Raw genomic sequence first — 19,715 nt, forward strand, 5'->3', positions numbered from 1 at the left:
GACTCCATGAATTCATCAATGTCTATGTAGCCATCTTTGTTCATGTCTATGCGGACCACTAGGTCATTAATGGCTTCAGTGGAAATCTCCATTTTCAAATAGGCACTTAACAGCTTCCATGTCTGACAGAAGTCTTCGAAAGAGATGAGGCCTGGATAAAAATATAACATGAAGATCAGCCATGAATGCAACCTACCTGATCTGGTTTGAGTTAAAGCTTGCAAAGAATGATGGGCTAGAGCATGACTAGGGAGATATAGTGAGCTTAGAGCAGGGAGACTAGAATGTGCTTTCATACCTGAGTTGTCTGTGTCCACTATTCTGAAGATGGTCTCCAGAGTGGAGCGGTGCCTGTAAAGAGTCTCCAGCAATGTCTGCTCAATGTACTGTACACACAAGAAACAGACCATTAAACACAATACAAATCCTTTGACATCATCTGTTTATTTCCGCTAAAAGACCTATGCATATCTAGTTTAAAATAAAATACTAATATTCAATAATAAAAGTCAATTCAATTTTATTCATTTTAACAATTGGCATTGTAAAAATGCAGCTATATAGTTTACAAATCAGAACTATGATTTCAGAATATAAGTATTATCCCTTATCCCAGGCCAGAGGTGATGGTGGCAAGAACAAAACACCCTGAGATGATATGAGGAAGAAAGCATAAGTGGAACCAGACTCAATAGGAATCCACCCTTATCTGGTGACATACTGAATGAAAATATAATAAATGAGATTATAAATGAAAACTTGCTTTGCTTTCCCTCAACTTTATAATATGTCCTGTTTCACCTCACAGTTGGTTTCCTTTACAGCGAGGTTACGAAACCAGTTGTGGTAGTCCAGCATGTCGTTGGTGGTGTTGGTGAGGAGCTGAGAGCGCAGCATTCTCCAGGGCAATTCTAGGTGTAGCACTTGTCCTACGACACTGCTCCAGTCATTCAGAGAGATGAGACCTGAGAGTGGACCAACAGCAAGAGGAAAAGCTTGTTGTAATTATAATTTTGTAGTTTGCAGGGTTTGACACTGTCTGATATGGATGAATGAATCCAGTCAAGGCGAATGGCACAGATAAATATTTCATGAAATTCCACTTAAAGAACAACAAGTTCTATAACATCGCCACCTAGAGCGCGCACGTGGTGAAGCTCAACATTTGATATATTTCCATGTTAATGTGAATTCAATTTAAGGATGGAATTTACTTTTGAAATTTGGCAAGGTGAATGGCACAGATTAATATTTCTTAAGAGTTAATTAAATAACACTCAAATAATTTCTTTCACTCAAACAATTTCCTTTCCCCCCAGTTTTATATCATGAATGTGTTAATGTAGGCAAAAACAGTTTCCAGTTAATGGCCTGTTTAAAGCAGGTGCATTTTGTTCAAGCACATAAGTATAAGCAGGAGAGTTTAGAGTTTTCCACAAAAAAAAGACAAAAATACAACTGGAGTTCTTTAAATGAATATCAGATGACTTAGAGGAGCTAGAATTGGACTAAGAAGTAATAATCTCTAATAATATCAGTGTTGCATAAATCTAAAGGAATCTGACTCTGGATAACCTGCTTTAATGTGGGTCTTAGGAAAAGACTGTAGATGCAAGTGCCACATTCAGTTTTATTCCTCATGTCATCTCTAGTCAAAATAGACTGATGCAGCAGAGCTTTAGTCTGTCCACCTCTCTCACACCCTTATGTGTACATGCTGCATACACAGATCAGAATCCAAAGCTTCAAATTTCATTTACTGGCAAAACCACTGTGCATTTTATCTTGTAAATTGCTAACAAGCTGAGCCAAATCTCTGTTATAACTCAGTGCATCTGCTCCATATACTGTACATAGAATTTAATGGATAAAATGCATCATTCACAATGAGTCTGGGAGTTTGTAAGAAGTACTGCACCTGTTTTCTTCTTATCATATTCCTGAAAGGCACTGATGAGATCTGACTTGTGTGTAAACAGTTGCTCTCTCAGGACTTTAAGTGCAGAGTGCTCTGTTCGTCTGATACTAAACAAAAAAAAAGAAAAGAAAAGAAAAGAAAAGAACTGTTCAGAGAATGCAATGGCAGACAATGACAACTATAAAAAAGTGCAGACGTGGTAAAGCTCAACAATATTTGACTGTATATTTCCATATTTTAGAAAATATACCTGAAATCTCCTGTTTTTGGTCACTTACTTTTTTACACTTCCCAATTCCTAAAACACAAACTCTAAAAACAGTGATTTAAAAAATCTGTATTATACTGTGGTGCTATACTGGTGTATTATACTGCTGTGTTATACTGGTTTATTATAATGCTGTGTTATACTGGTGTATTATACTGCTGTGTTATACTGGTGTATTATACTGGTGTGTTATACTGGTGTGTTATACTGGTGTGTTATACTGGTGTGTTATACTGGTGTATTATACTGCTGTGTTATACTGGTGTATTATAATGCTGTGTTATACTGGTGTATTATACTGCTGTGTTATACTGGTGTATTATACTATTCTGTTATACTGGTGTATTATACTGCTGTGTTATACTGGTGTATTATACTGCTGTGTTATACTGGTGTATTATACTGTTGTGTTACACTGGTGTATTATACTGTTGTGTTACACTGGTGTATTACACTGATGTGTTACACTGGTGTATTATACTGCTGTGTTATACTGGTGTATTATACTGTTGTGTTACACTGGTGTATTATACTGTTGTGTTACACTGGTGTATTACACTGATGTGTTACACTGGTGTAAACAGAAAGTGAAAAAGCAGCTTTAATTACCTTTGTCCAAAGCTCATCTCCCGGGTCTTACTGTTGGTCTGGTACTGAATAAAATAAGGCACTAGATCAGGACCTAACCTGACCAGTGCTCCCCTGTTACTGCCCACTTCATAGTAGTTAGAGGCTGAAAAGATCGTAAGGACCTGCAGACACAAATTTGTCATATCATTCTTTACAATATCAAAGTGTATCCTGTATGTCAAATTCAACAGATTATATCAAATATATTCAAATCAATTATATAATATTTCCATATATTTATGCTATAAACACTAGGCTACTATATGTGTTGAAATGATGTCACTATGTGCAGCTTAGTCTTTAAGATAACACCGATGTTCTGTATAATCTGGACATTTTATTATTATCTTTTTTATAGGGTTAAAAGGTTAAATCCCCTTACCCTGCATAGAGTGATTGACAATTTTAGTAATTCTAAAGGGTTCCATATGGCGCCTAACAATTAAATTAGAAATGAGTGAACCTAAACTTCACAATGAGCCTAAAACAGCATTAGCCATTGGAATCTTTCCATCTATTCAATAAATTAGATGCTGTTTTTTTATCAGTGCATTCCTGCTGGTATCTGAGCTCTCACCTTGCGGTTGTGGCAGAACTCATATCCATCTTGCTTGCATTCATGGGAGCGGATGATGAGCTGCAGGTTGTGTTTGTTTAAAAAATCCTCAGTCACACTGGGGCCCCAGTAACAGCCTCCACCCCGAACTTCATTTGGGATGCAGCCATCTTCTGTCATGGGGTCACTCCACAGCAAGTCCAGGATCTGATAATAATAATAATAATAATAATAATAATAATAATAATAATAATAATAATAATAATAATAATAATATAGAATAAATACTAAAATAAAAATACTTCTCTTTTACTCCTAAAAAAAAGGAGACTAAACTTGCAAAGTTTTCCATGTTACAGGGTTTTTATGAGCACAGAAAAATAAAGTGAGTGATGAACCTTGTGTGACACTATTGAAGGATCTGAAAAGTTTCTATTGATGCAAACAAACTGGTAAAGGCCTGATAAGATCTAAACTTGTTTACAAGCCTTTCCATTACACATGTACAGTAAGTCTCACTCAAAGCCTACATTAAAAAAACATGTGTAAACACAATCTGAACACATTAACTCCACACTGATGATTCTAGAATCCAGCCAGAATAACATCATGCTTGATATACCTAATTAAAACAAGAATATATCCAAATTCTTTAATAGACTATTTTTGCTGAAAGGTGTATAAAAAATGGAGAGTGGTTTCTGTGGAAATTTTAAACACACGTGTTATGAAGTAACCTACACTATATGTCCAAATCTACTGTATGTGGACACCTAACCTTCACACCCATATGTGATTCTTTCCAAAAGTAGGAAAAACATAATCGCCTAGGCATTCCTTTAGGTGGAACCTAAGAGGCTCAGACCTGTTCGAGCATAATAATGCCCCATGCACAATGTGAGCCCTGTAAAGACTTTTTTGAAAGCTCATGTAGAAGAACCTTGTACATGACTTGACCAGAGCAATGACCTAAACCCCAGTGAACACCTTTGAGCTGAAATGGAATGTAGATTGTATGGCAGGAGTCTTGCTAGACATCAGCAGTATGCAACCTCTGGTGCTATTTTAGCTTAATTGGTCCAACCCCCAAAACAAAGAGCTTTACCTGCAGAGTTGAGGAAGCTAAAGAAGCAAAGTTGGAACAGCTCATATTAATGACCATGGATTGGGAATGGGGTGTTCAGTAGTCAGGTGTCCACATACTTTTATGCTAATATAGAGTAATCCACCTCTTTCCACTCATTGTTGACCTTGTCTCGGGTGTTGTTGGATTCTCTGGCTGATTCTGATGATGTGGATATGCTACAGTGTTTATAGGTCAGGCTGCTCCCAGGCTGGGCTATGCTGGTCTGCCTTTGTTGAGTCTTGAGTTCTTCCTCCATGGTCCTAGCCACTGTAGTTGAGAAATCCTGCAAAGAACGGCACTGGAAAGTTTCCCGGGAGGGTAAGGGCCTGTAATTGGTGAAAGAGGCTGTCCTGCTCAGAATACTGTGCTTAGAGTTCAGAGATTCATCTTCCATTTTTGAGTCCACTGAAGAACGCACAGATACTGTGCTCTTCTGCTTCGGAGGCCTCAAGGCAGATACATACTGGAGAAAAAGAAAAAAAAATAGTATTTGCTATTATAAATACACAAGAATGCTTAAAATAATTACCAAATTTGTATCTATCAAATTGTATCTATCTATGCATTGTTCTATTAAAGGTTTAGTAAAAAGTTTCAGTCAAACCACTGGCCATGTGAACTTAATTAATTTACAAGTGATGTAAAAATGCATGAATAATCTTGTTAAAATTCACATGAAAAAGGAAATGAATAATTTGGATAAAATCATATAGTATTTCAAAATAAATAAAGCCTGTGAAACAAACAGATGTAAATGAATGATTTGTAAACCATTACATGTGAAAATTCATGTGAAAAGTGTGGTGAATATAAATACATGAAAATAATAGAATCATATGTGGGAAAATGGATTTATTTGTGTGATAGTGCATGGATGTAACATTGAAATGAATTAATCATGAGCAAAAAAAGTAGGAAAAACCAATCGGTGGCTAATTTTCATCCTCAAATAAAATGTAAAACATTATGAATAGGAGAAGAAGAAGCCTTTATTATTACCACATTACAGCACAGTGGAATTGTTGGTGCTATTTTTCTGTGAGGATCTCCAAGGGTGTAAGACAAATTACTGCACATGAATTCAGACCTGGTTATTTAACTGATATTAACCCAATGCCTTCTTTCAGTCTACAGTCATGATATCTTTTTAAGTGTTAGTTTCCCTCGAGTGCTCTGGTGCTGATCGGTTTGTTCTTAGTGTTTCTTGGACTCACTTTATGTCTGTCCATTCGGGCCACCAGTGCCAGATCTGTGCTGTCTGAGATCCCACCATGGACGATCAGCACCTTCTGGTCAATCACTGTTGCCAGGGGCAACCAGCTGAATATTTTCTGCAGCAGCTTTAGAATTTGTTTACCGTGCATCTGGTACACAAGAGAAATAGTGTTCATGAGTGAATAATACAGGGCTTCAATAGGCTTCAAATATTGTGTGTTTCATGACTGTTTCTCCTGGTTATCCCAGGACCAGTGACAATGTCAAATCAGGTGCAGAAAACTGTACAGTAAGAAAACAATTATGTGTAAATAATCATTATTAATAATGTTGAAGAAATCTTTTTTTTTCTATTAAGGTATTTGATTATTTTCATTCATTCAAGCTGTGATTCACTCTGTGGTAATCTGCCCGTCATGTCAGTATCTAATCAGAGACTTGTATCCGTCACCCTGGATGTCGTCCATCACCCAATTGAGGATGAGTTCCTTTTTGAGGGCATATGTTGCCAGAGGGCATATGTTTATAAATTAAAATTGATCATTATAGTGAATTTGGATATTTCTGAACAGCTGCATTGTGACATTGTTAAGTGCTAAACAAATAAAACTAAAATAAACTGGAGTAAGAAATCATGTCTTCTATTTATCTAGCCATTAATAAAAATACATTTTCGTCTTGTTTGTTTTTTTTCTTCTCTGTATTTATATATTGTGCTGTGTATATATTGTATATTATATTATATCTCTATATTCTTTTATATATTTGCATTTCTTTTTCTTTGCTGCTGTAACAGAGAAATTTCCCCATTGTGGGACGAATAAAGGTATATCTTATCTTATCTCATCTTAAAAATGTTATGAAGTAAAAGATTACAGACTATAATAAAAACTATAATAAAGTGGGGGTTTTTTTGGTATACAGTAAATGAAAATGAAATCAAATTTTCTATAAGAAATATTGACTTAAATTATTTTAAAAATGACAATTTATAAAAGGCACCCCAGAATGGAAGTGCCCTGTTTTTAAAGTATGTTAAATCATTTAAAGAAACTCATTTGAAAGAAAAAAGTACTTAATATCACCACGTTTGAAAAAAGAAATCCTTTTTTGCTGACTGTACTTATCACCACTAGAGAGAGCTGCTGCCAGTTTTTTTGAGCTTTTTTGTTCAAGTGCATTGGGATCTCCTTAGGATCTAACATCAGAGTCCCAAAATAAAAGTTCTAGACATTTTATTTGGAAACATTTACCTTGTATTTGCCCAACACTTCCTTGGTGAACCCGTACCTTTAAAAACAACAAATTGAGAATGCTGCACCAATTGTCTATACCACAGTAAAAAAAACATATTTAACATATTAATATATTAGTGGTCATTATTTTGAATGAAATACCTCAAGTTAATGATGTGATCCTCATGATTTCCTCGATTGAGGTAAACCTCTCCAGGATAGACCAACAAGAAAACGAATAAAATAAGCAAAATCTCAATTGAGTCCTTGCCTCTGTCCACAAAGTCTCCATTGAAGACATAAGGCTTCTCCAGCGATGGCATGCCATTCTACATATGAGATACAATATGTAGGTTCGAATTCATGTTTTTGTAATTATATATACACCACATCTATATGGCATGTCCTATAAAAACATTATTCAAATGCATTATAATATAAATATCCATTTCCAGCACAGTTAGATAATTAAATTGGGGGGGGGGGGAGGGGGGGGGGATGTCATTTATTATCAAGTGTGTTATTATTTTTTTTACATTTGAAAATAGTTAAGAAATACCATGTAGTATACATAATGTTTACAGAGTTTCTGCTTCACTGAATATAGCATTCAAATGAGCAACAATAAATGTCATTGTAAACAAAAAACAAAAAATTAATTAGCAAATAAAACTACAACTATAAAAAGCATATAAAAACATAAACACTACACTGTAAAATCTGTACTTACTTTGTAAAATATTAGAAGTAAATCCTCCAACTGTCCGTGCAAGTCCCCTGAGTTAAAAATAGATATTTAGTTATGAGAAAACTGTTGACCACATGATATCAAAAGGTTGTATTTAGGAAAGAACAAAGCTGCAGGTTTTCTCACCACATATTGTGATTTCTTTGCTGTGGCAGGTAGAGATTCGGTTGATATTTGGCAAACCTTTGAGCAGCTTCCAGGTTTCAAGGAGGAGTTGGAGAACATAACGAGAGTGGAGCTGCTACTTTGCAAAAACACACACACATATATATATATTTATCCACATTTAATTAAACTTAACATATTCTGTTTTTCAGTACATAGTTGCACATCCAGCATTGAGGTGTGTTTCACCTACTTGTTTGTTTTTAAAAGCCTCAACAAGATCAGCAGCTTGATTTGCATCCAGAGGGAAGGTTAGCCTTGGGCCTGAATAGATTTCTGGAACGTCGATATGGGAGTAACTGAAATATCTCTCCCACTCTGCATCCCGACATATTTCATTATCTCTGAAGATGTGGGAGATCAATTTTCCTACATTGTGGAACATATGTTATTAACCCACAAATAGAGAATATGTTTATGACATATTATCATGTTTGACATTCTTAATATCTTAACACTTAACATTGGATAATTTCTATAGGATTTTACATGGCTATATATAAAGAACAAGGTTTCATGTATGTGATAATAAAGGAACAGACAAAATATCTTGTAAAATTATTTAGTCCAGTCATTACAGAAAGGAAGCTGAGATTGTTAACAGTTTTATCTCTTTAAAGGGGCTTTATTTGTAACTCATTTAAGTGACAAACCTGGTTCTCTCAGAGGGAGAAACAAAAGCTGTCAGATGGAATATATATATATAGTACTGTGCAAAAGTTTTAGGCAGCTGTGAAAAAATGCTGTAAACAAAGAATGCTTTCAAAAATGGAAGTGTTAAACATTTATTTTCATAAATGAACAAAATGCAGTGAATGAACAAAAGGGAAATCTAAATCAAATCAATGTTTGGTGTGACCACCCTTTGCCTTCAAAACAGCAGCAATTCTTCTAGGTACATTTGCACACAGTTTTTGAAGGAACTCGGCAAACATCTTGGAGAACTAACCACAGATCTTCTGTGGATGTAGGCTTTCTCACATCCTTCTGTCTCTTCATGTAATCCCAGACACACTCGAAGATGTTGAGATCAGGGCTCTGTGGGGGCCAGATTTTTTTTTTTTTTTTTAGATTTTTTTAGATTTTTCTTTTGTTTGCTCATTTTGCATTTTGTAAATTGACAGAAATAAACACCCATTATTTATATTTCTGAAAGCATTCTTTGTTTACAGCATTTATATATATATATATATATATATATATATATATATATATATATATATATATATATATATATATATATATATATATATATATATATTCTTATTTATTAAATCAAAAATATTAAATTGTTATATACACACTATGGCCTATGAACACTTATGAACACTGGGCATGAAGGAGGAATGATCAGGGCATGATCCAGGGCACAATGGACACACATTCACACACTTATTCAAACTGAGAAGAAATTTAGAGCAGCCAGTCCACCTTCATTTTTTTGGCAGGTTCAAGGACCCACGTGAACAAAAGGGAGATTTACACAAAGACAGTAACCCAAGATCAGGATTAAACTGAGGACCCTGAGCCGGACATGGCAATGCTACCCTCTATGCCACACACAAACACACGCAATATAGAATTAAGCTTACTTTCATTGCTAGAGGGTGTGAAGTTGTCCATAAGGTAACCAAGAAAATTATACAGCTACGTAAAGAGGAAACAAATATTACAACAAAAAATGACTAATCTTCATAAACAGTTTTAAAGCTTCAAATAAATGTATGATTATAAACATTGACCTGGTGCATCATTTCTACTACATGTGTGTGTTAGATTTTACTTTTATTTGGTCTTGTAGCCCAGTGTACTCTATGGACTGGAAGATGTTCCAGGTGTATCTGCGCCTCATCTCCATGCGGCTCACATACTGACGATACCAGCGCTGGATCAAAACTGCAGCCCTTATAGCTTCACAGTAATGGAACAGAAGATTCAGCAAATGTTTTTCAAAAGCAATCATTTTGCACTGACTATATTCATAATTAGTTATGTTATTTACAAGAAAATGTTAAAACTAATATTATTAGTTTTATATTCGTATTATATTAGATTTAGTCTCCTTAATGTTAGAGCATCTATGTCTTCTCGGGATGCAACTATACAGATGCCACTAGACTACAACCCTGTGCCCTGCAATCTGACTCACAAACACAACATGCTGGATGAGCACACAGTGTTAGTCAATGCTACAATGGTCCATGTCCTATTTTCTGTAATGTTGTTACACTTTAGATTAGCTAAAACTATTAGATAAACAGTACAATTTATAAAATAAATGGGATATTAATACAAAAAAACCTGTGAGTTACTTACTTATGGCAGCTACATTTGAGAGCATAAATACGTAGGCAAGTAATTAGTGTATATAATTATTTCAGACACACATTAACTACTAAAAAGCCAAATACTGTAGTTCACAGTTAAGCTGTGCATAGTTTAAAAATGAATCAATTAATGAACCAGCTAATCAATGAATCTATTTATTAATTAGTTGATTAATTGGTTGGTTGATCATCATCATCATCATCATCATCATCATCATCATCATACTGTTATATTTTAATGTATTTAACATTAGAAAATCATCAGTTATATTTGGAGTACATCATATTGTAAGGACAAGAAGTGCTACCTGAGATCCTAACAAAGATGACATTACCATCTATAGAAAAGAAAACCAAATGGAAGCAAATCTGTTATCATATGAAATAATTAACCATAGAACAATATGCAATGCACAAATTTTAATTAATACTCCTGTGTAGAAATAGAAATAGTAAATGCTTTTACCATCTTCTTTCTTTCCTCAGTATTACATAGAAGCACTGAGATTACCTTTGTCGTGTGTTTTATGGAATTGACCTCCTTTGGTGACCCCGCAGCCCATGGTGTCTCCTAAGGAGGAAAGGAAGTCAGTGTGTGATTCACAGTGGTGTTTACAGTGGAGTAAAATGTCATGCTGTTAGTTGCAGTAAATAGAAGTGACAGATTAAGCTTAGTTCATGCTCTGACCAGCCTGATTGTCCTTAATCCTTCATATAGTATCACACACCACTCCAACGCAGGGAAAATTAGATGCAGTGAGATTTGTCACCACTCTCAATAGAAGCAGCTAGAGAACTCACTGGGTGCTTTTCTTGAGCAATGTGGCATATAATTAATAAGTAAAAATGTATAACAAATATAAGTCAGAGCACAAACCACAATTTCTATTTATTTCTATTTAAAGTATAATAATTATTTTATAGTTCAAAATTAAAAAGCTGATGAGACATCAGTATTTCCCAAGGGCCACGTACACTTTGAAAAGTGTTCATGACTGTGAATAGTCCATCTATTTTATGTACCACTTATCTTACACAGGAAGTGGAGTCTATCCCAGGGAACTTGGGGTAAAAGGTGGGGGACACCCTGATCACACGGCACAATAAGCACCCACAATCATATCCACACACTACAGACAATTTAGAGATGCCAATCAGCCTACAACGTATGTCTTTGGACTGGGGGAGGAAACCGGAGTATACAGAGGAAACCAGTAAAAAGGACTGGGAGAAAATGAAAACGAAACATATGCAATCCACATAGATGAAAGGCAAATGTGCTAATGACTAAGCCACACCATCCCCATGCTAAGAATAGTCAATAGACTTATTGTCAAAAGCTAATATAATAAAGAGTTGCTGAGATTTAACTTTTACAGATAAACACAAAGGCCATCTAAGATTGGTCCAGTTATATGTATTTTAGCAATGGCTTCCAGTTTCCCCTGGTGTGTTGTAAGCTAGCATAGTTTTCCAGACACAATAATTTATGATGAAATGTGATCTTAAATAAAGTTGGTAAACTGTACCCTATAGCAACACAGCTACAAGACAATGAAGATACAAATATGATACGACAAACTTTGCATATTTTATTCAAATATCTTATTCATATATCTGTTTTTTTATGTAATGTATATATATTTCTGTCATTTATTCTTCTCAGCAGTACACGGCTTTCCTGTGAAATGAACAATAGTGAGTGTATTCTATGAAATAATTTAAAGCATCCATTCGAATAACTCACCTGATGGTTATGTTTTCTCATCAAGTAAAAAAAAACTAAAGGATTATGATTACTCCATAAACATGCCATGCAAAGCAGAAGTTGTGGTTGTCAGTAGATCCTTGAGGTGTATACAACACAAGCCGAGCTGAGGGATTTAAACATGAGGGTTGTCTATGGCACACTTATTTACTTCATCAGTGACCCAAGATCCTATGAAGATCTTGTTCCTGCAAATCCTACTACAATACTACTGTGGCTTCTGCTTCTTTCACAACCAGAGCAGTGTGCTTAACCAAGAAAACAAGACTCAAGAGGATTAGGTTAATAGCTTGATAAGACTACACACTGAGCTTTATATAGAAGATGGTATTCTGTTAAAGGGCAGCCTTTGGCACTAGTACAGTCTTACGATGTTATCTAGATGAACACAATGTTGTTCTGTGAATATGTTTCCTGCTGCAAAAACCCCTCTGCTAAATGAAACTGAAAGTATCTTTTCCCCGCCTTCATGACCACTATATGTTTGATACATCATTGATGCACAACAATCAGTATTTGCTATTTACAGAGCAATAGATGCAGGTCACAGTGTAATTTGTGGGGTATTTAAGGTGACTACTAAACATAGATTCATTTACAGGTCAATAGATTAAACTTAATCTGTAAGGCTTAACCAGGCATAAAAACAAATGACATAAAACATATACATTCCAGTTGTTTTATTAGTTCACTTCTCAACAAGACATAGAAGGAAAAAAAAAGTATTTTTCATCACTGTTCTCAGGGTTATGTTGCTTAAAGTTGCTGGGTCCGGCTCCAATCACACATTAATTCACAATCTACTAACTAGTATGTTATGTTTAAATTTACACCTTTTTGCAGTGGGATGTCCCTGATAAGGAGGCATCATTGTACAGCACCCAAAGCTAATAAAATGGCTTCTGACACTAAGGCTTTCCCAGACTGGTGAGCTCCTCACCTTATCACAGCGAGTAAGCCCTTTAAACCTGTGTAGGAATCTCATTCCCATCACTCGTACTCACAGCTTTTCATTCTTTTAATTGCTATTCAAAGCTCATGACCATTGTACAAAACATAAATTGTGCTTGAACCAGTCTCACTGACTGACTTATTACATGAACACACTCCAACATTACATTACATGTGCCACTACTTAACAAGACAAAACTAAATTAGTATATTAAAATGTATTGATCTTGTTGGTTAGGTGCACATTTAATGTTAGATAATAACAAAGTTATTGTTAATAACAATTTGAAATTTACAAATAAATTAACATTAGCACCAATCATAAACCATTACAACAATTATAAATCCACTAGTGCACAATGGACATCAACACTGCTACATATACAGTTCATTCCTGTAGGATTGTAAACATTGTTTATATAAATTGCCTTATTCAAAATGTCCTGCTGTATGTTAGAAATATGAAATACTGTAGGTTTGGTGAGGGTTTTAGTTTAGACCGTTGAACTTTGCCATATTGGACTCACCACATGTCTGTGAATAGAGAGAGAATTTGAGAGAAAAAGGGTGAATCATTATTGCTAAATCAAAACTAGGGTAAATGTAATTTAAAGAATAATCACCTCACTAGCTACTGAAAGCAAGTATGTAGGTGAGTCACACTGTAAGACCTTATGGAGAAACTGTGGTGACCTTTGGTTCATATACTTGCTCAACAACTAATGAACTGATGATCACTGACCCACTGGAGTCTTTCTTCACTTTCTGACATTTAAGACAGCACATGAGTATCCACTAATTCCAACTACTGTATGCTATACATTCACTAGCAAGCTAGCAAGCTTTTCATTCTGATTTTCTGGAAAACAAACTACAGCCCAACTATTTTGTGTTATGGTGTACACAGAAATAAGGCCGAAGGCAAAACATGCACTAAATTATTATTTATTAACTACATGGGGTATGTATGGTGCTTAACAGTGTCATGTGTTTATACCTCTCTCACCACAGTTCTGTACTCCTCTGGGGCAGCTGCATTCATCACTGTAGTATAGACTGTTATGCTGTCACAATATCAACAACGAAAGTAGAGAACAGTTTGATTTACTACAGTTTTTGTGAATTACCAATGCATCATTTAAAAATCTAGATCAAAATATTGAGATGAACTAACAAATAAATGTGATTATTTAGCATAAAACTAAAATAAGTTTGGATGGAGAGTGAAAGAGCGCAGTGATGTATTTCACAGGTTAAGCCTTGCTTAACGTGGTCAGGTTTAGTTCCTTATTACTGTGTTTTAAATTAGTTCCTTTTCTAAAGACAAAAAAAAGAATTGTGGCAAATCTGTTTGACCTTAATAGGGGAAGTGAAATTACAAATACAAAACCTTTGCTCAACAATAAATGGCAGTGTGACCAACATTTTTAAACATTCTAGCACCGTTCTCACCTGTTGCACACTGGAGTCACTGATAAAACCTAAAGGAAGAGACCAAAACTGCAATTAAATCATACATCAAGGATATAACACTATAAACATCCAAGATCTCTCACTCACTCACTCATTTTCTACCGCTTATCCGAACTACTTCGGGTCACGGGGAGCCTGTGCCTATCTCAGGTGTCATCGGGCATCAAGGCAGGATACACCCTGGACGGAGTGCCAACCCATCGCAGGGCACACACACACTCTCATTCACTCACGCAATCACACACTACGGACAATTTTCCAGAGATGCCAATCAACCTACCATGCATGTCTTTGGACCGGGGGAGGAAACCGGAGTACCCGGAGGAAACCACCGAGGCATGGGGAGAACATGCAAACTCCACACATAAAAGGCGGAGGCGGGAATTGAACCCCCAACCCTGGAGGTGTGAGGTGAACGTGCTAACCACTAAGCCACCGTGCCCCCCCCATCCATTTGCTAATGCTACTGGCAAAGCTACTGCCCTGATCTGAGATCAGAACGAACACAGAAAACAGCCATCTGCATCCTCCAAGTGTATTTAGTTTCCACAGTGTAAAAGGATAAACGGTGACAAATATTAACACATCCATACATTGTTCTTGCTGGTTATTCCAAAGCAGCTGTAAATGTATGAATTGCAATGAATAAAAATGATAAAAACAGGAGTAAAATTAGATTTGACATGTGGAATATATATATATATATATATATATATATATATATATATATATATATATATATATATATATAGATGTCTATTATAAACTACTGATTCAGCTGTTTACCTGATAAAGAGAGCTCACATTCATGTTATTTTCACCTGTAGCATTCAATACTTTCATAGCCACCTCTCTAAATCAGAAAGAAAAGCATAAGTAGATACATTAGGATGACAGAAATAAATGTGAAGAATATTATTTAAATAATTTTAATAGAATGAGGCAAATACACACAATCTAGTGTCTCGTCTGGGTGGGGGCAGCCAGTGATCATTGTTTGTCTGAACTCTGTACCAGCTACAAAAATGAGTTCAAGGATAAAATTGGTTAGGTTGAAATCATCCTTTCAACAGACTTTACTCTTTTACCTTTACACTGTTGACTTTACTCTTTTGACTTTACTCTTCCAAAACTGTCTACTGTGATTTTTCTCACTATGACATGTGACCCAGAAGAGGATGGGGCCTTTTTGTGTCTGCTTCCTCTTCCTCATTTTTCTCACCACTGTTATCTCTGTACATTCTGTACAGCTGTTACATAGTTTTATACAAATCAAACTGAAGCAGTGTATGACATTGCATGACATGATACAATAATGCATGTGTACTGAAGGTACTTCTTAGAGAAGGAGAAAAAAGAGTACAGTGTCAAAAATCAAACTAATTCTTATCTGCAACATTTAACAAAGTCACCTATTTAGTTTATCTTAATTATTCTCTTCTGTAGGCTTTCTTTTTTAGTCAAATATTTCAAAAAGTAAAGTATTTTTGTTTTATTTGAATTAAACATTTTTTTGTTATAAAACTATAAATAAATTGTTTAAATAACATCATTTGAATGAAGAGTTTGTGCTGAATCAGAGGATTTAAAACCTTTGCTGGTTGTATAATATATCACTACAGAAAAACAGGCAGCCTCGTTTAGGCTTTAGGCAAGGAGATAAAAAGATAAAAAGGGTAAAAAGAATAAAGTAAGATCGGTTGATGCTTACTTGCCATTAAGCGTATCCAAAGGCCAAATATCTGCAGGGCCATTCCTGTCCCTAGTGATGACCACACCCTCTCCTGGATAAGCACCACCCACAATGTAGTACACATCAGTGATGATTGGTGTTTTAGACAACAGTATGACTGCATTCAGGAAGTCTGAGGCACCCTCAAGGGTCTGAAATATACACACACAACTACAATTGATTCAGACTATGGATTATAAACAGGGAAAATCAGGTCAATTTAGTTTTGTGATTATGCAAGTAATAAGAACACAAATCTGATTGGCTTTAAAGTAGTTGCAAGTTATAAACAATGTATTTTACCTCTCTTAATAGCCAGCTAACTGGAGAATTCTTTAAAAGGACAGCTGAGATGATGTTGTCCCACCAGTGGCCTTTATCTGCGAGGAGAAAAGTTGTAATTTGACTGGAGGTCAAATTTCCACACCTAAAAAGACTTCAGTCAGTGCACTAACCTCGCTGATTCCCAGTCACAGTGAACTTGTTCTTACTTTGCCCGGTCCATAACCCGACATAACCAGCAAAAGTTGTGCCTCTGTAGGCCACCTAGAACAGCCACAGCAATATATTAACATTAACTATGGATAACTTTCTCTGATGTACGTGAAGAATTCTGATAGTGATCACATCTCTCATGGACGTGGTGCTGTACACAGGATATGATCTGAATTAGTTCATAACTGCAGTTAAAGATACAAAACATATTTAAGCAAGGCAACTTTTAAGACACTTAATTGCCTATTATTTAATGCAAAATAGGAAGTTTGATATGTACTGTAAGTCATATGATATGAAAGTCATATGATATGAAAGTCATATGTTACTTCTCCATTTTTGATGAACTGAACATCAATCGTAAGATTCTTCAGAACATCATGTGGGTAATCCAAGTTTCGCCCATGATAGATTTTTCCCTCAGTGCCTTGAGCCACAATACTAGTGCAGAATCTATAACAGATGAGCAAAAACACGAGAATAATTCTGGAAACATAAGAAAAACCCTATTATTAAAATTGACCTCTTTTGATATATCATGTATAGGAAATCTGAAGTGGTTATATTATATATCATTACAGTGGTCTCATTATCCATTGTATTATGCGCATTAAGAGCTTATTCTCTCAGGCCCTCAGGAACCCATAAAGGCTCCAACACTTCTGCACATTTGATATATCACTTTTCCATAATTCTGTACTGTTACTACATGTAACATAGCAGTACATCAAATTGATTTATTTCCTATTATTCATATTCAGTCTTAGTTTTAATTTCATATTTTAATCTTTTTTATGGGGAAGTCTAAGAAGCAGCAGGCTGGGCTTTCATTTCAATGCAGGTTATACAGCATATAGAACATGTACTGTATGTGACAAATGAAATCTTGAATCTAAACTATATGCTATTAAATCGATTCATTCATTCCCACTGCTTTAGTTGATGGAGTTTCTTATTTCATCCACATATCAGGTGAAGAATACTCCTACTGTGTTCAAACACATGCGTCCTGTGATGAACTGGCCTGTTCCTATGTGCCCATTATTTGAGTAGAGGTTCCATAACTCAGACCAGGCTAAAGCAGGTAATGAAGATGACAAACATATTAATTCTTTTCAAATCCAACTCCCATGTCTACTGTCATGGATGTACAAAATAAGGGAAAGGTGGGAATTAAGGAATTCATAAACCTGTGAAACAAGCCTATTGATCATCGTCAGTAACTGCTTTATAGATTTTGCATTTGTCCTGATTACTCTTATATACCTAATAAATGATATCTATCCCATGTAGCATTGAAGGCTTATTTGAGTGATACCACTATAGAGCAAATCAATGTGAAAAATATTGTGTACAATGTGACATAGAACAGATCTACATACGCAGAAACTTCATAGGCAAAGTTGAGCATGAGGATGTCGGAGATGTCAGAGCCATATAAATCTGCCATGCCCCTGATCTCACCAGCGTAGGGCTGAGGGGTAAACCTCTCCAGAGCTCTCACCACAGGTTTGATAGCATGGTGAACCCATGCTGGAATGGTAGAACTAAGAAGAAAGGTTCCTCACAGATAAGACAAAATGGTTGATTTAAAATCTTCTATTCACTTATTTAAGTCAAGACACCACAGGTAGAACACTGGTAATTATAACAAACCTTTCTCTGAAGCGATGCATATAAATGATATAAATATTTGAACTGTTACATCATCCAAAAACTACATTTTTGATTTTAGAAAAAATACAAAGGTATTCATATTTAATTAGATAAAGCCTCATTTGCAAAATTAAAAGTTACTTTTTTGTTTTTCTTAAGTTTTAATACATAAAAGACTACCAGCTTTCCACTGACAAAGAGTGATAACTATTGTTTTAAAAGGGTCTTAAGTAGTGTCTTATGAGCTTGCTTTAACTAAGATTATTTATCTGTCTTTATACACCTCTCAGAAATAAAAAAATACAGGCACATGCAAGAGAATAAAAAATACTACTGAAGGGATCCTAACTTGTTAATCCAGATGTGACTATCAAGTGGATGCTTTAGGGGTGTTTCATTGTTTTTTTATTTGCAAACTGAAGATCGTCAGATACAGAAAAACGACTCAAAGGGTTAAAACTTGCAGACTACACTTTTTAATAGAGGTCAAAAAAAAAAACAACAACAACAGCAACAACAGAGTATGCAAGTCACTTACTCGATGACCTGAGCAGCTGCTTTCTGTAAGAAATCTTTACTATAGAGGTTTTTCAGCGGCCACCATCTCACCTCCGGAACCTCGTCTAGACTGATGTTCACCACCGGTGGGGGAAAATTCGCATCACAAACTGTCAATGCAAACAGCAGCCACAAAACGCAGGACTGCATGATCACAAGACGAAATGGCTTCCTGTTCTCAGTCCGAGCTGTACAGTGGTTTTAGGTGCTACTGGCTGCAACCTGCTTCTAGTGTTAACATCTACATATTCACAAAACGTTCCAGCTCACTCTACTATGTCAGAGAGAAGGTGGGGTTTCGAGATCCTGTGTGGAAATAGAGGCGTGGAGTATGACACTGTTTGAACATATGACAATCACACCCATATATGTGTGGTGAACATCCCAGTTCAGATTTAGCTCACTTTTGCTGTTATAATAATTTTCAATATTAAGGGAACATAGTTGTTTTCAGGCTTGGCGTGCAATCAACATCCTAAAGGTGTTTATTGGGGTTCAGAGTTCTGTGTAGGACATGCCAACATTCGCACACCTCATGTATCTTCATAGATCTCATTTTGTGATCAGCATCAGGATCATTACCTTGATGGAGTAGATATAGGTTAGACCGTAATATCAATGAAAGGAAATTTTAACGGTACAGCACACAAAGACAACCAATACAATTGTATGCTTCCACATTTGTGGCAGCAGTTTGGGTGTTAAGATCACATATACAGTGTATTTATAGGCAGCTTATAGCTTGGATATGGTGCCAAAAACGTTGTAAACTGTACAACCACAGCTAAGATATGAAAAATGAAATTTTATGATAGGAACTTAGTGACTTAAAAGTGTTATTTTTTTATAAACTAGTTTAAAGCTGTGTTTTTTCCCACAGAGCTAGACTGCACA

At 35.6% G+C, this 19,715-nt stretch overlaps 2 protein-coding genes across 5 annotated transcripts in view; both read right to left on the bottom strand.

Annotated features, from left to right (window-relative positions):
* Nucleotides 1-12,328, bottom strand: part of ppef2a (protein phosphatase with EF-hand domain 2a) — a 13,375-nt gene extending 1,047 nt beyond the window's left edge. The window contains exons 1-18 of one of the 3 annotated variants that reach the window (XM_060884237.1): nucleotides 11,936-12,328; nucleotides 10,700-10,759; nucleotides 10,497-10,526; nucleotides 9,645-9,772; nucleotides 9,454-9,508; nucleotides 8,055-8,230; nucleotides 7,823-7,937; nucleotides 7,679-7,725; nucleotides 7,111-7,277; nucleotides 6,967-7,003; nucleotides 5,713-5,862; nucleotides 4,623-4,961; nucleotides 3,394-3,579; nucleotides 2,796-2,938; nucleotides 1,919-2,025; nucleotides 802-965; nucleotides 299-386; nucleotides 1-151 (exon numbers count right to left, since the gene is read on the bottom strand). The exon at nucleotides 1-151 is cut by the window's left edge and continues 1,047 nt beyond it. In XM_060884237.1, the coding sequence (XP_060740220.1) occupies nucleotides 1-151; nucleotides 299-386; nucleotides 802-965; nucleotides 1,919-2,025; nucleotides 2,796-2,938; nucleotides 3,394-3,579; nucleotides 4,623-4,961; nucleotides 5,713-5,862; nucleotides 6,967-7,003; nucleotides 7,111-7,277; nucleotides 7,679-7,725; nucleotides 7,823-7,937; nucleotides 8,055-8,230; nucleotides 9,454-9,508; nucleotides 9,645-9,772; nucleotides 10,497-10,526; nucleotides 10,700-10,751 (2,135 nt within the window). In that variant the 5' untranslated portion in view covers nucleotides 10,752-10,759; nucleotides 11,936-12,328. Of the gene's footprint in view, nucleotides 152-298; nucleotides 387-801; nucleotides 966-1,918; nucleotides 2,026-2,795; nucleotides 2,939-3,393; nucleotides 3,580-4,601; nucleotides 4,962-5,712; nucleotides 5,863-6,966; nucleotides 7,004-7,110; nucleotides 7,278-7,678; nucleotides 7,726-7,822; nucleotides 7,938-8,054; nucleotides 8,231-9,453; nucleotides 9,509-9,644; nucleotides 9,773-10,496; nucleotides 10,527-10,699; nucleotides 10,760-11,935 lie in introns of all 3 variants that reach the window. The other 2 variants (XM_060884236.1, XM_060884238.1) reach the window with 2 other exon arrangements.
* A 293-nt stretch (nucleotides 12,329-12,621) lies between these two features.
* Nucleotides 12,622-19,069, bottom strand: LOC132855075 (N-acylethanolamine-hydrolyzing acid amidase-like). Of its 2 annotated transcripts, XM_060883804.1 has the most exons (11): nucleotides 18,802-19,067; nucleotides 17,990-18,154; nucleotides 16,937-17,060; nucleotides 16,568-16,658; nucleotides 16,416-16,492; nucleotides 16,092-16,264; nucleotides 15,335-15,397; nucleotides 15,167-15,233; nucleotides 14,360-14,388; nucleotides 13,905-13,971; nucleotides 12,622-13,441 (listed from the first exon to the last, which is right to left on the bottom strand). In XM_060883804.1, the coding sequence occupies exons 1-11, from the start codon at nucleotides 18,969-18,971 to the stop codon at nucleotides 13,397-13,399; spliced, it is 1,071 nt and encodes a 356-aa protein (XP_060739787.1). In that variant the 5' UTR covers nucleotides 18,972-19,067; the 3' UTR covers nucleotides 12,622-13,396. The 2 variants fall into 2 exon arrangements, 1 of the variants encoding a protein (XP_060739787.1); XR_009649286.1 differs by lacking the exon at nucleotides 12,622-13,441 and having other exon boundaries at nucleotides 13,931-13,971; nucleotides 16,096-16,264; nucleotides 18,802-19,069.
* Nucleotides 19,070-19,715: the final 646 nt, after the last annotated feature.

The sequence above is a fragment of the Tachysurus vachellii genome, chromosome 12 (assembly GCF_030014155.1).
Source record: "Tachysurus vachellii isolate PV-2020 chromosome 12, HZAU_Pvac_v1, whole genome shotgun sequence".
Classification (NCBI taxonomy): Eukaryota; Metazoa; Chordata; class Actinopteri; order Siluriformes; family Bagridae; genus Tachysurus; species Tachysurus vachellii.

Coding starts and splice junctions, on each gene's coding strand:
- LOC132855075 (XM_060883804.1), bottom strand. CDS start 18,971: ATGCAGTCCTGCGTTTTGTGGCTGCTGTTTGCATTGACAGTTTGTGAT. Junction 17,061..17,989: donor TTTGCCTATGAAGTTTCTGC/GTATGTAGATCT, acceptor CATCTGTTATAG/ATTCTGCACTAGTATTGTGG. Junction 16,493..16,567: donor TGTGACTGGGAATCAGCGAG/GTTAGTGCACTG, acceptor TTCTCCTCGCAG/ATAAAGGCCACTGGTGGGAC.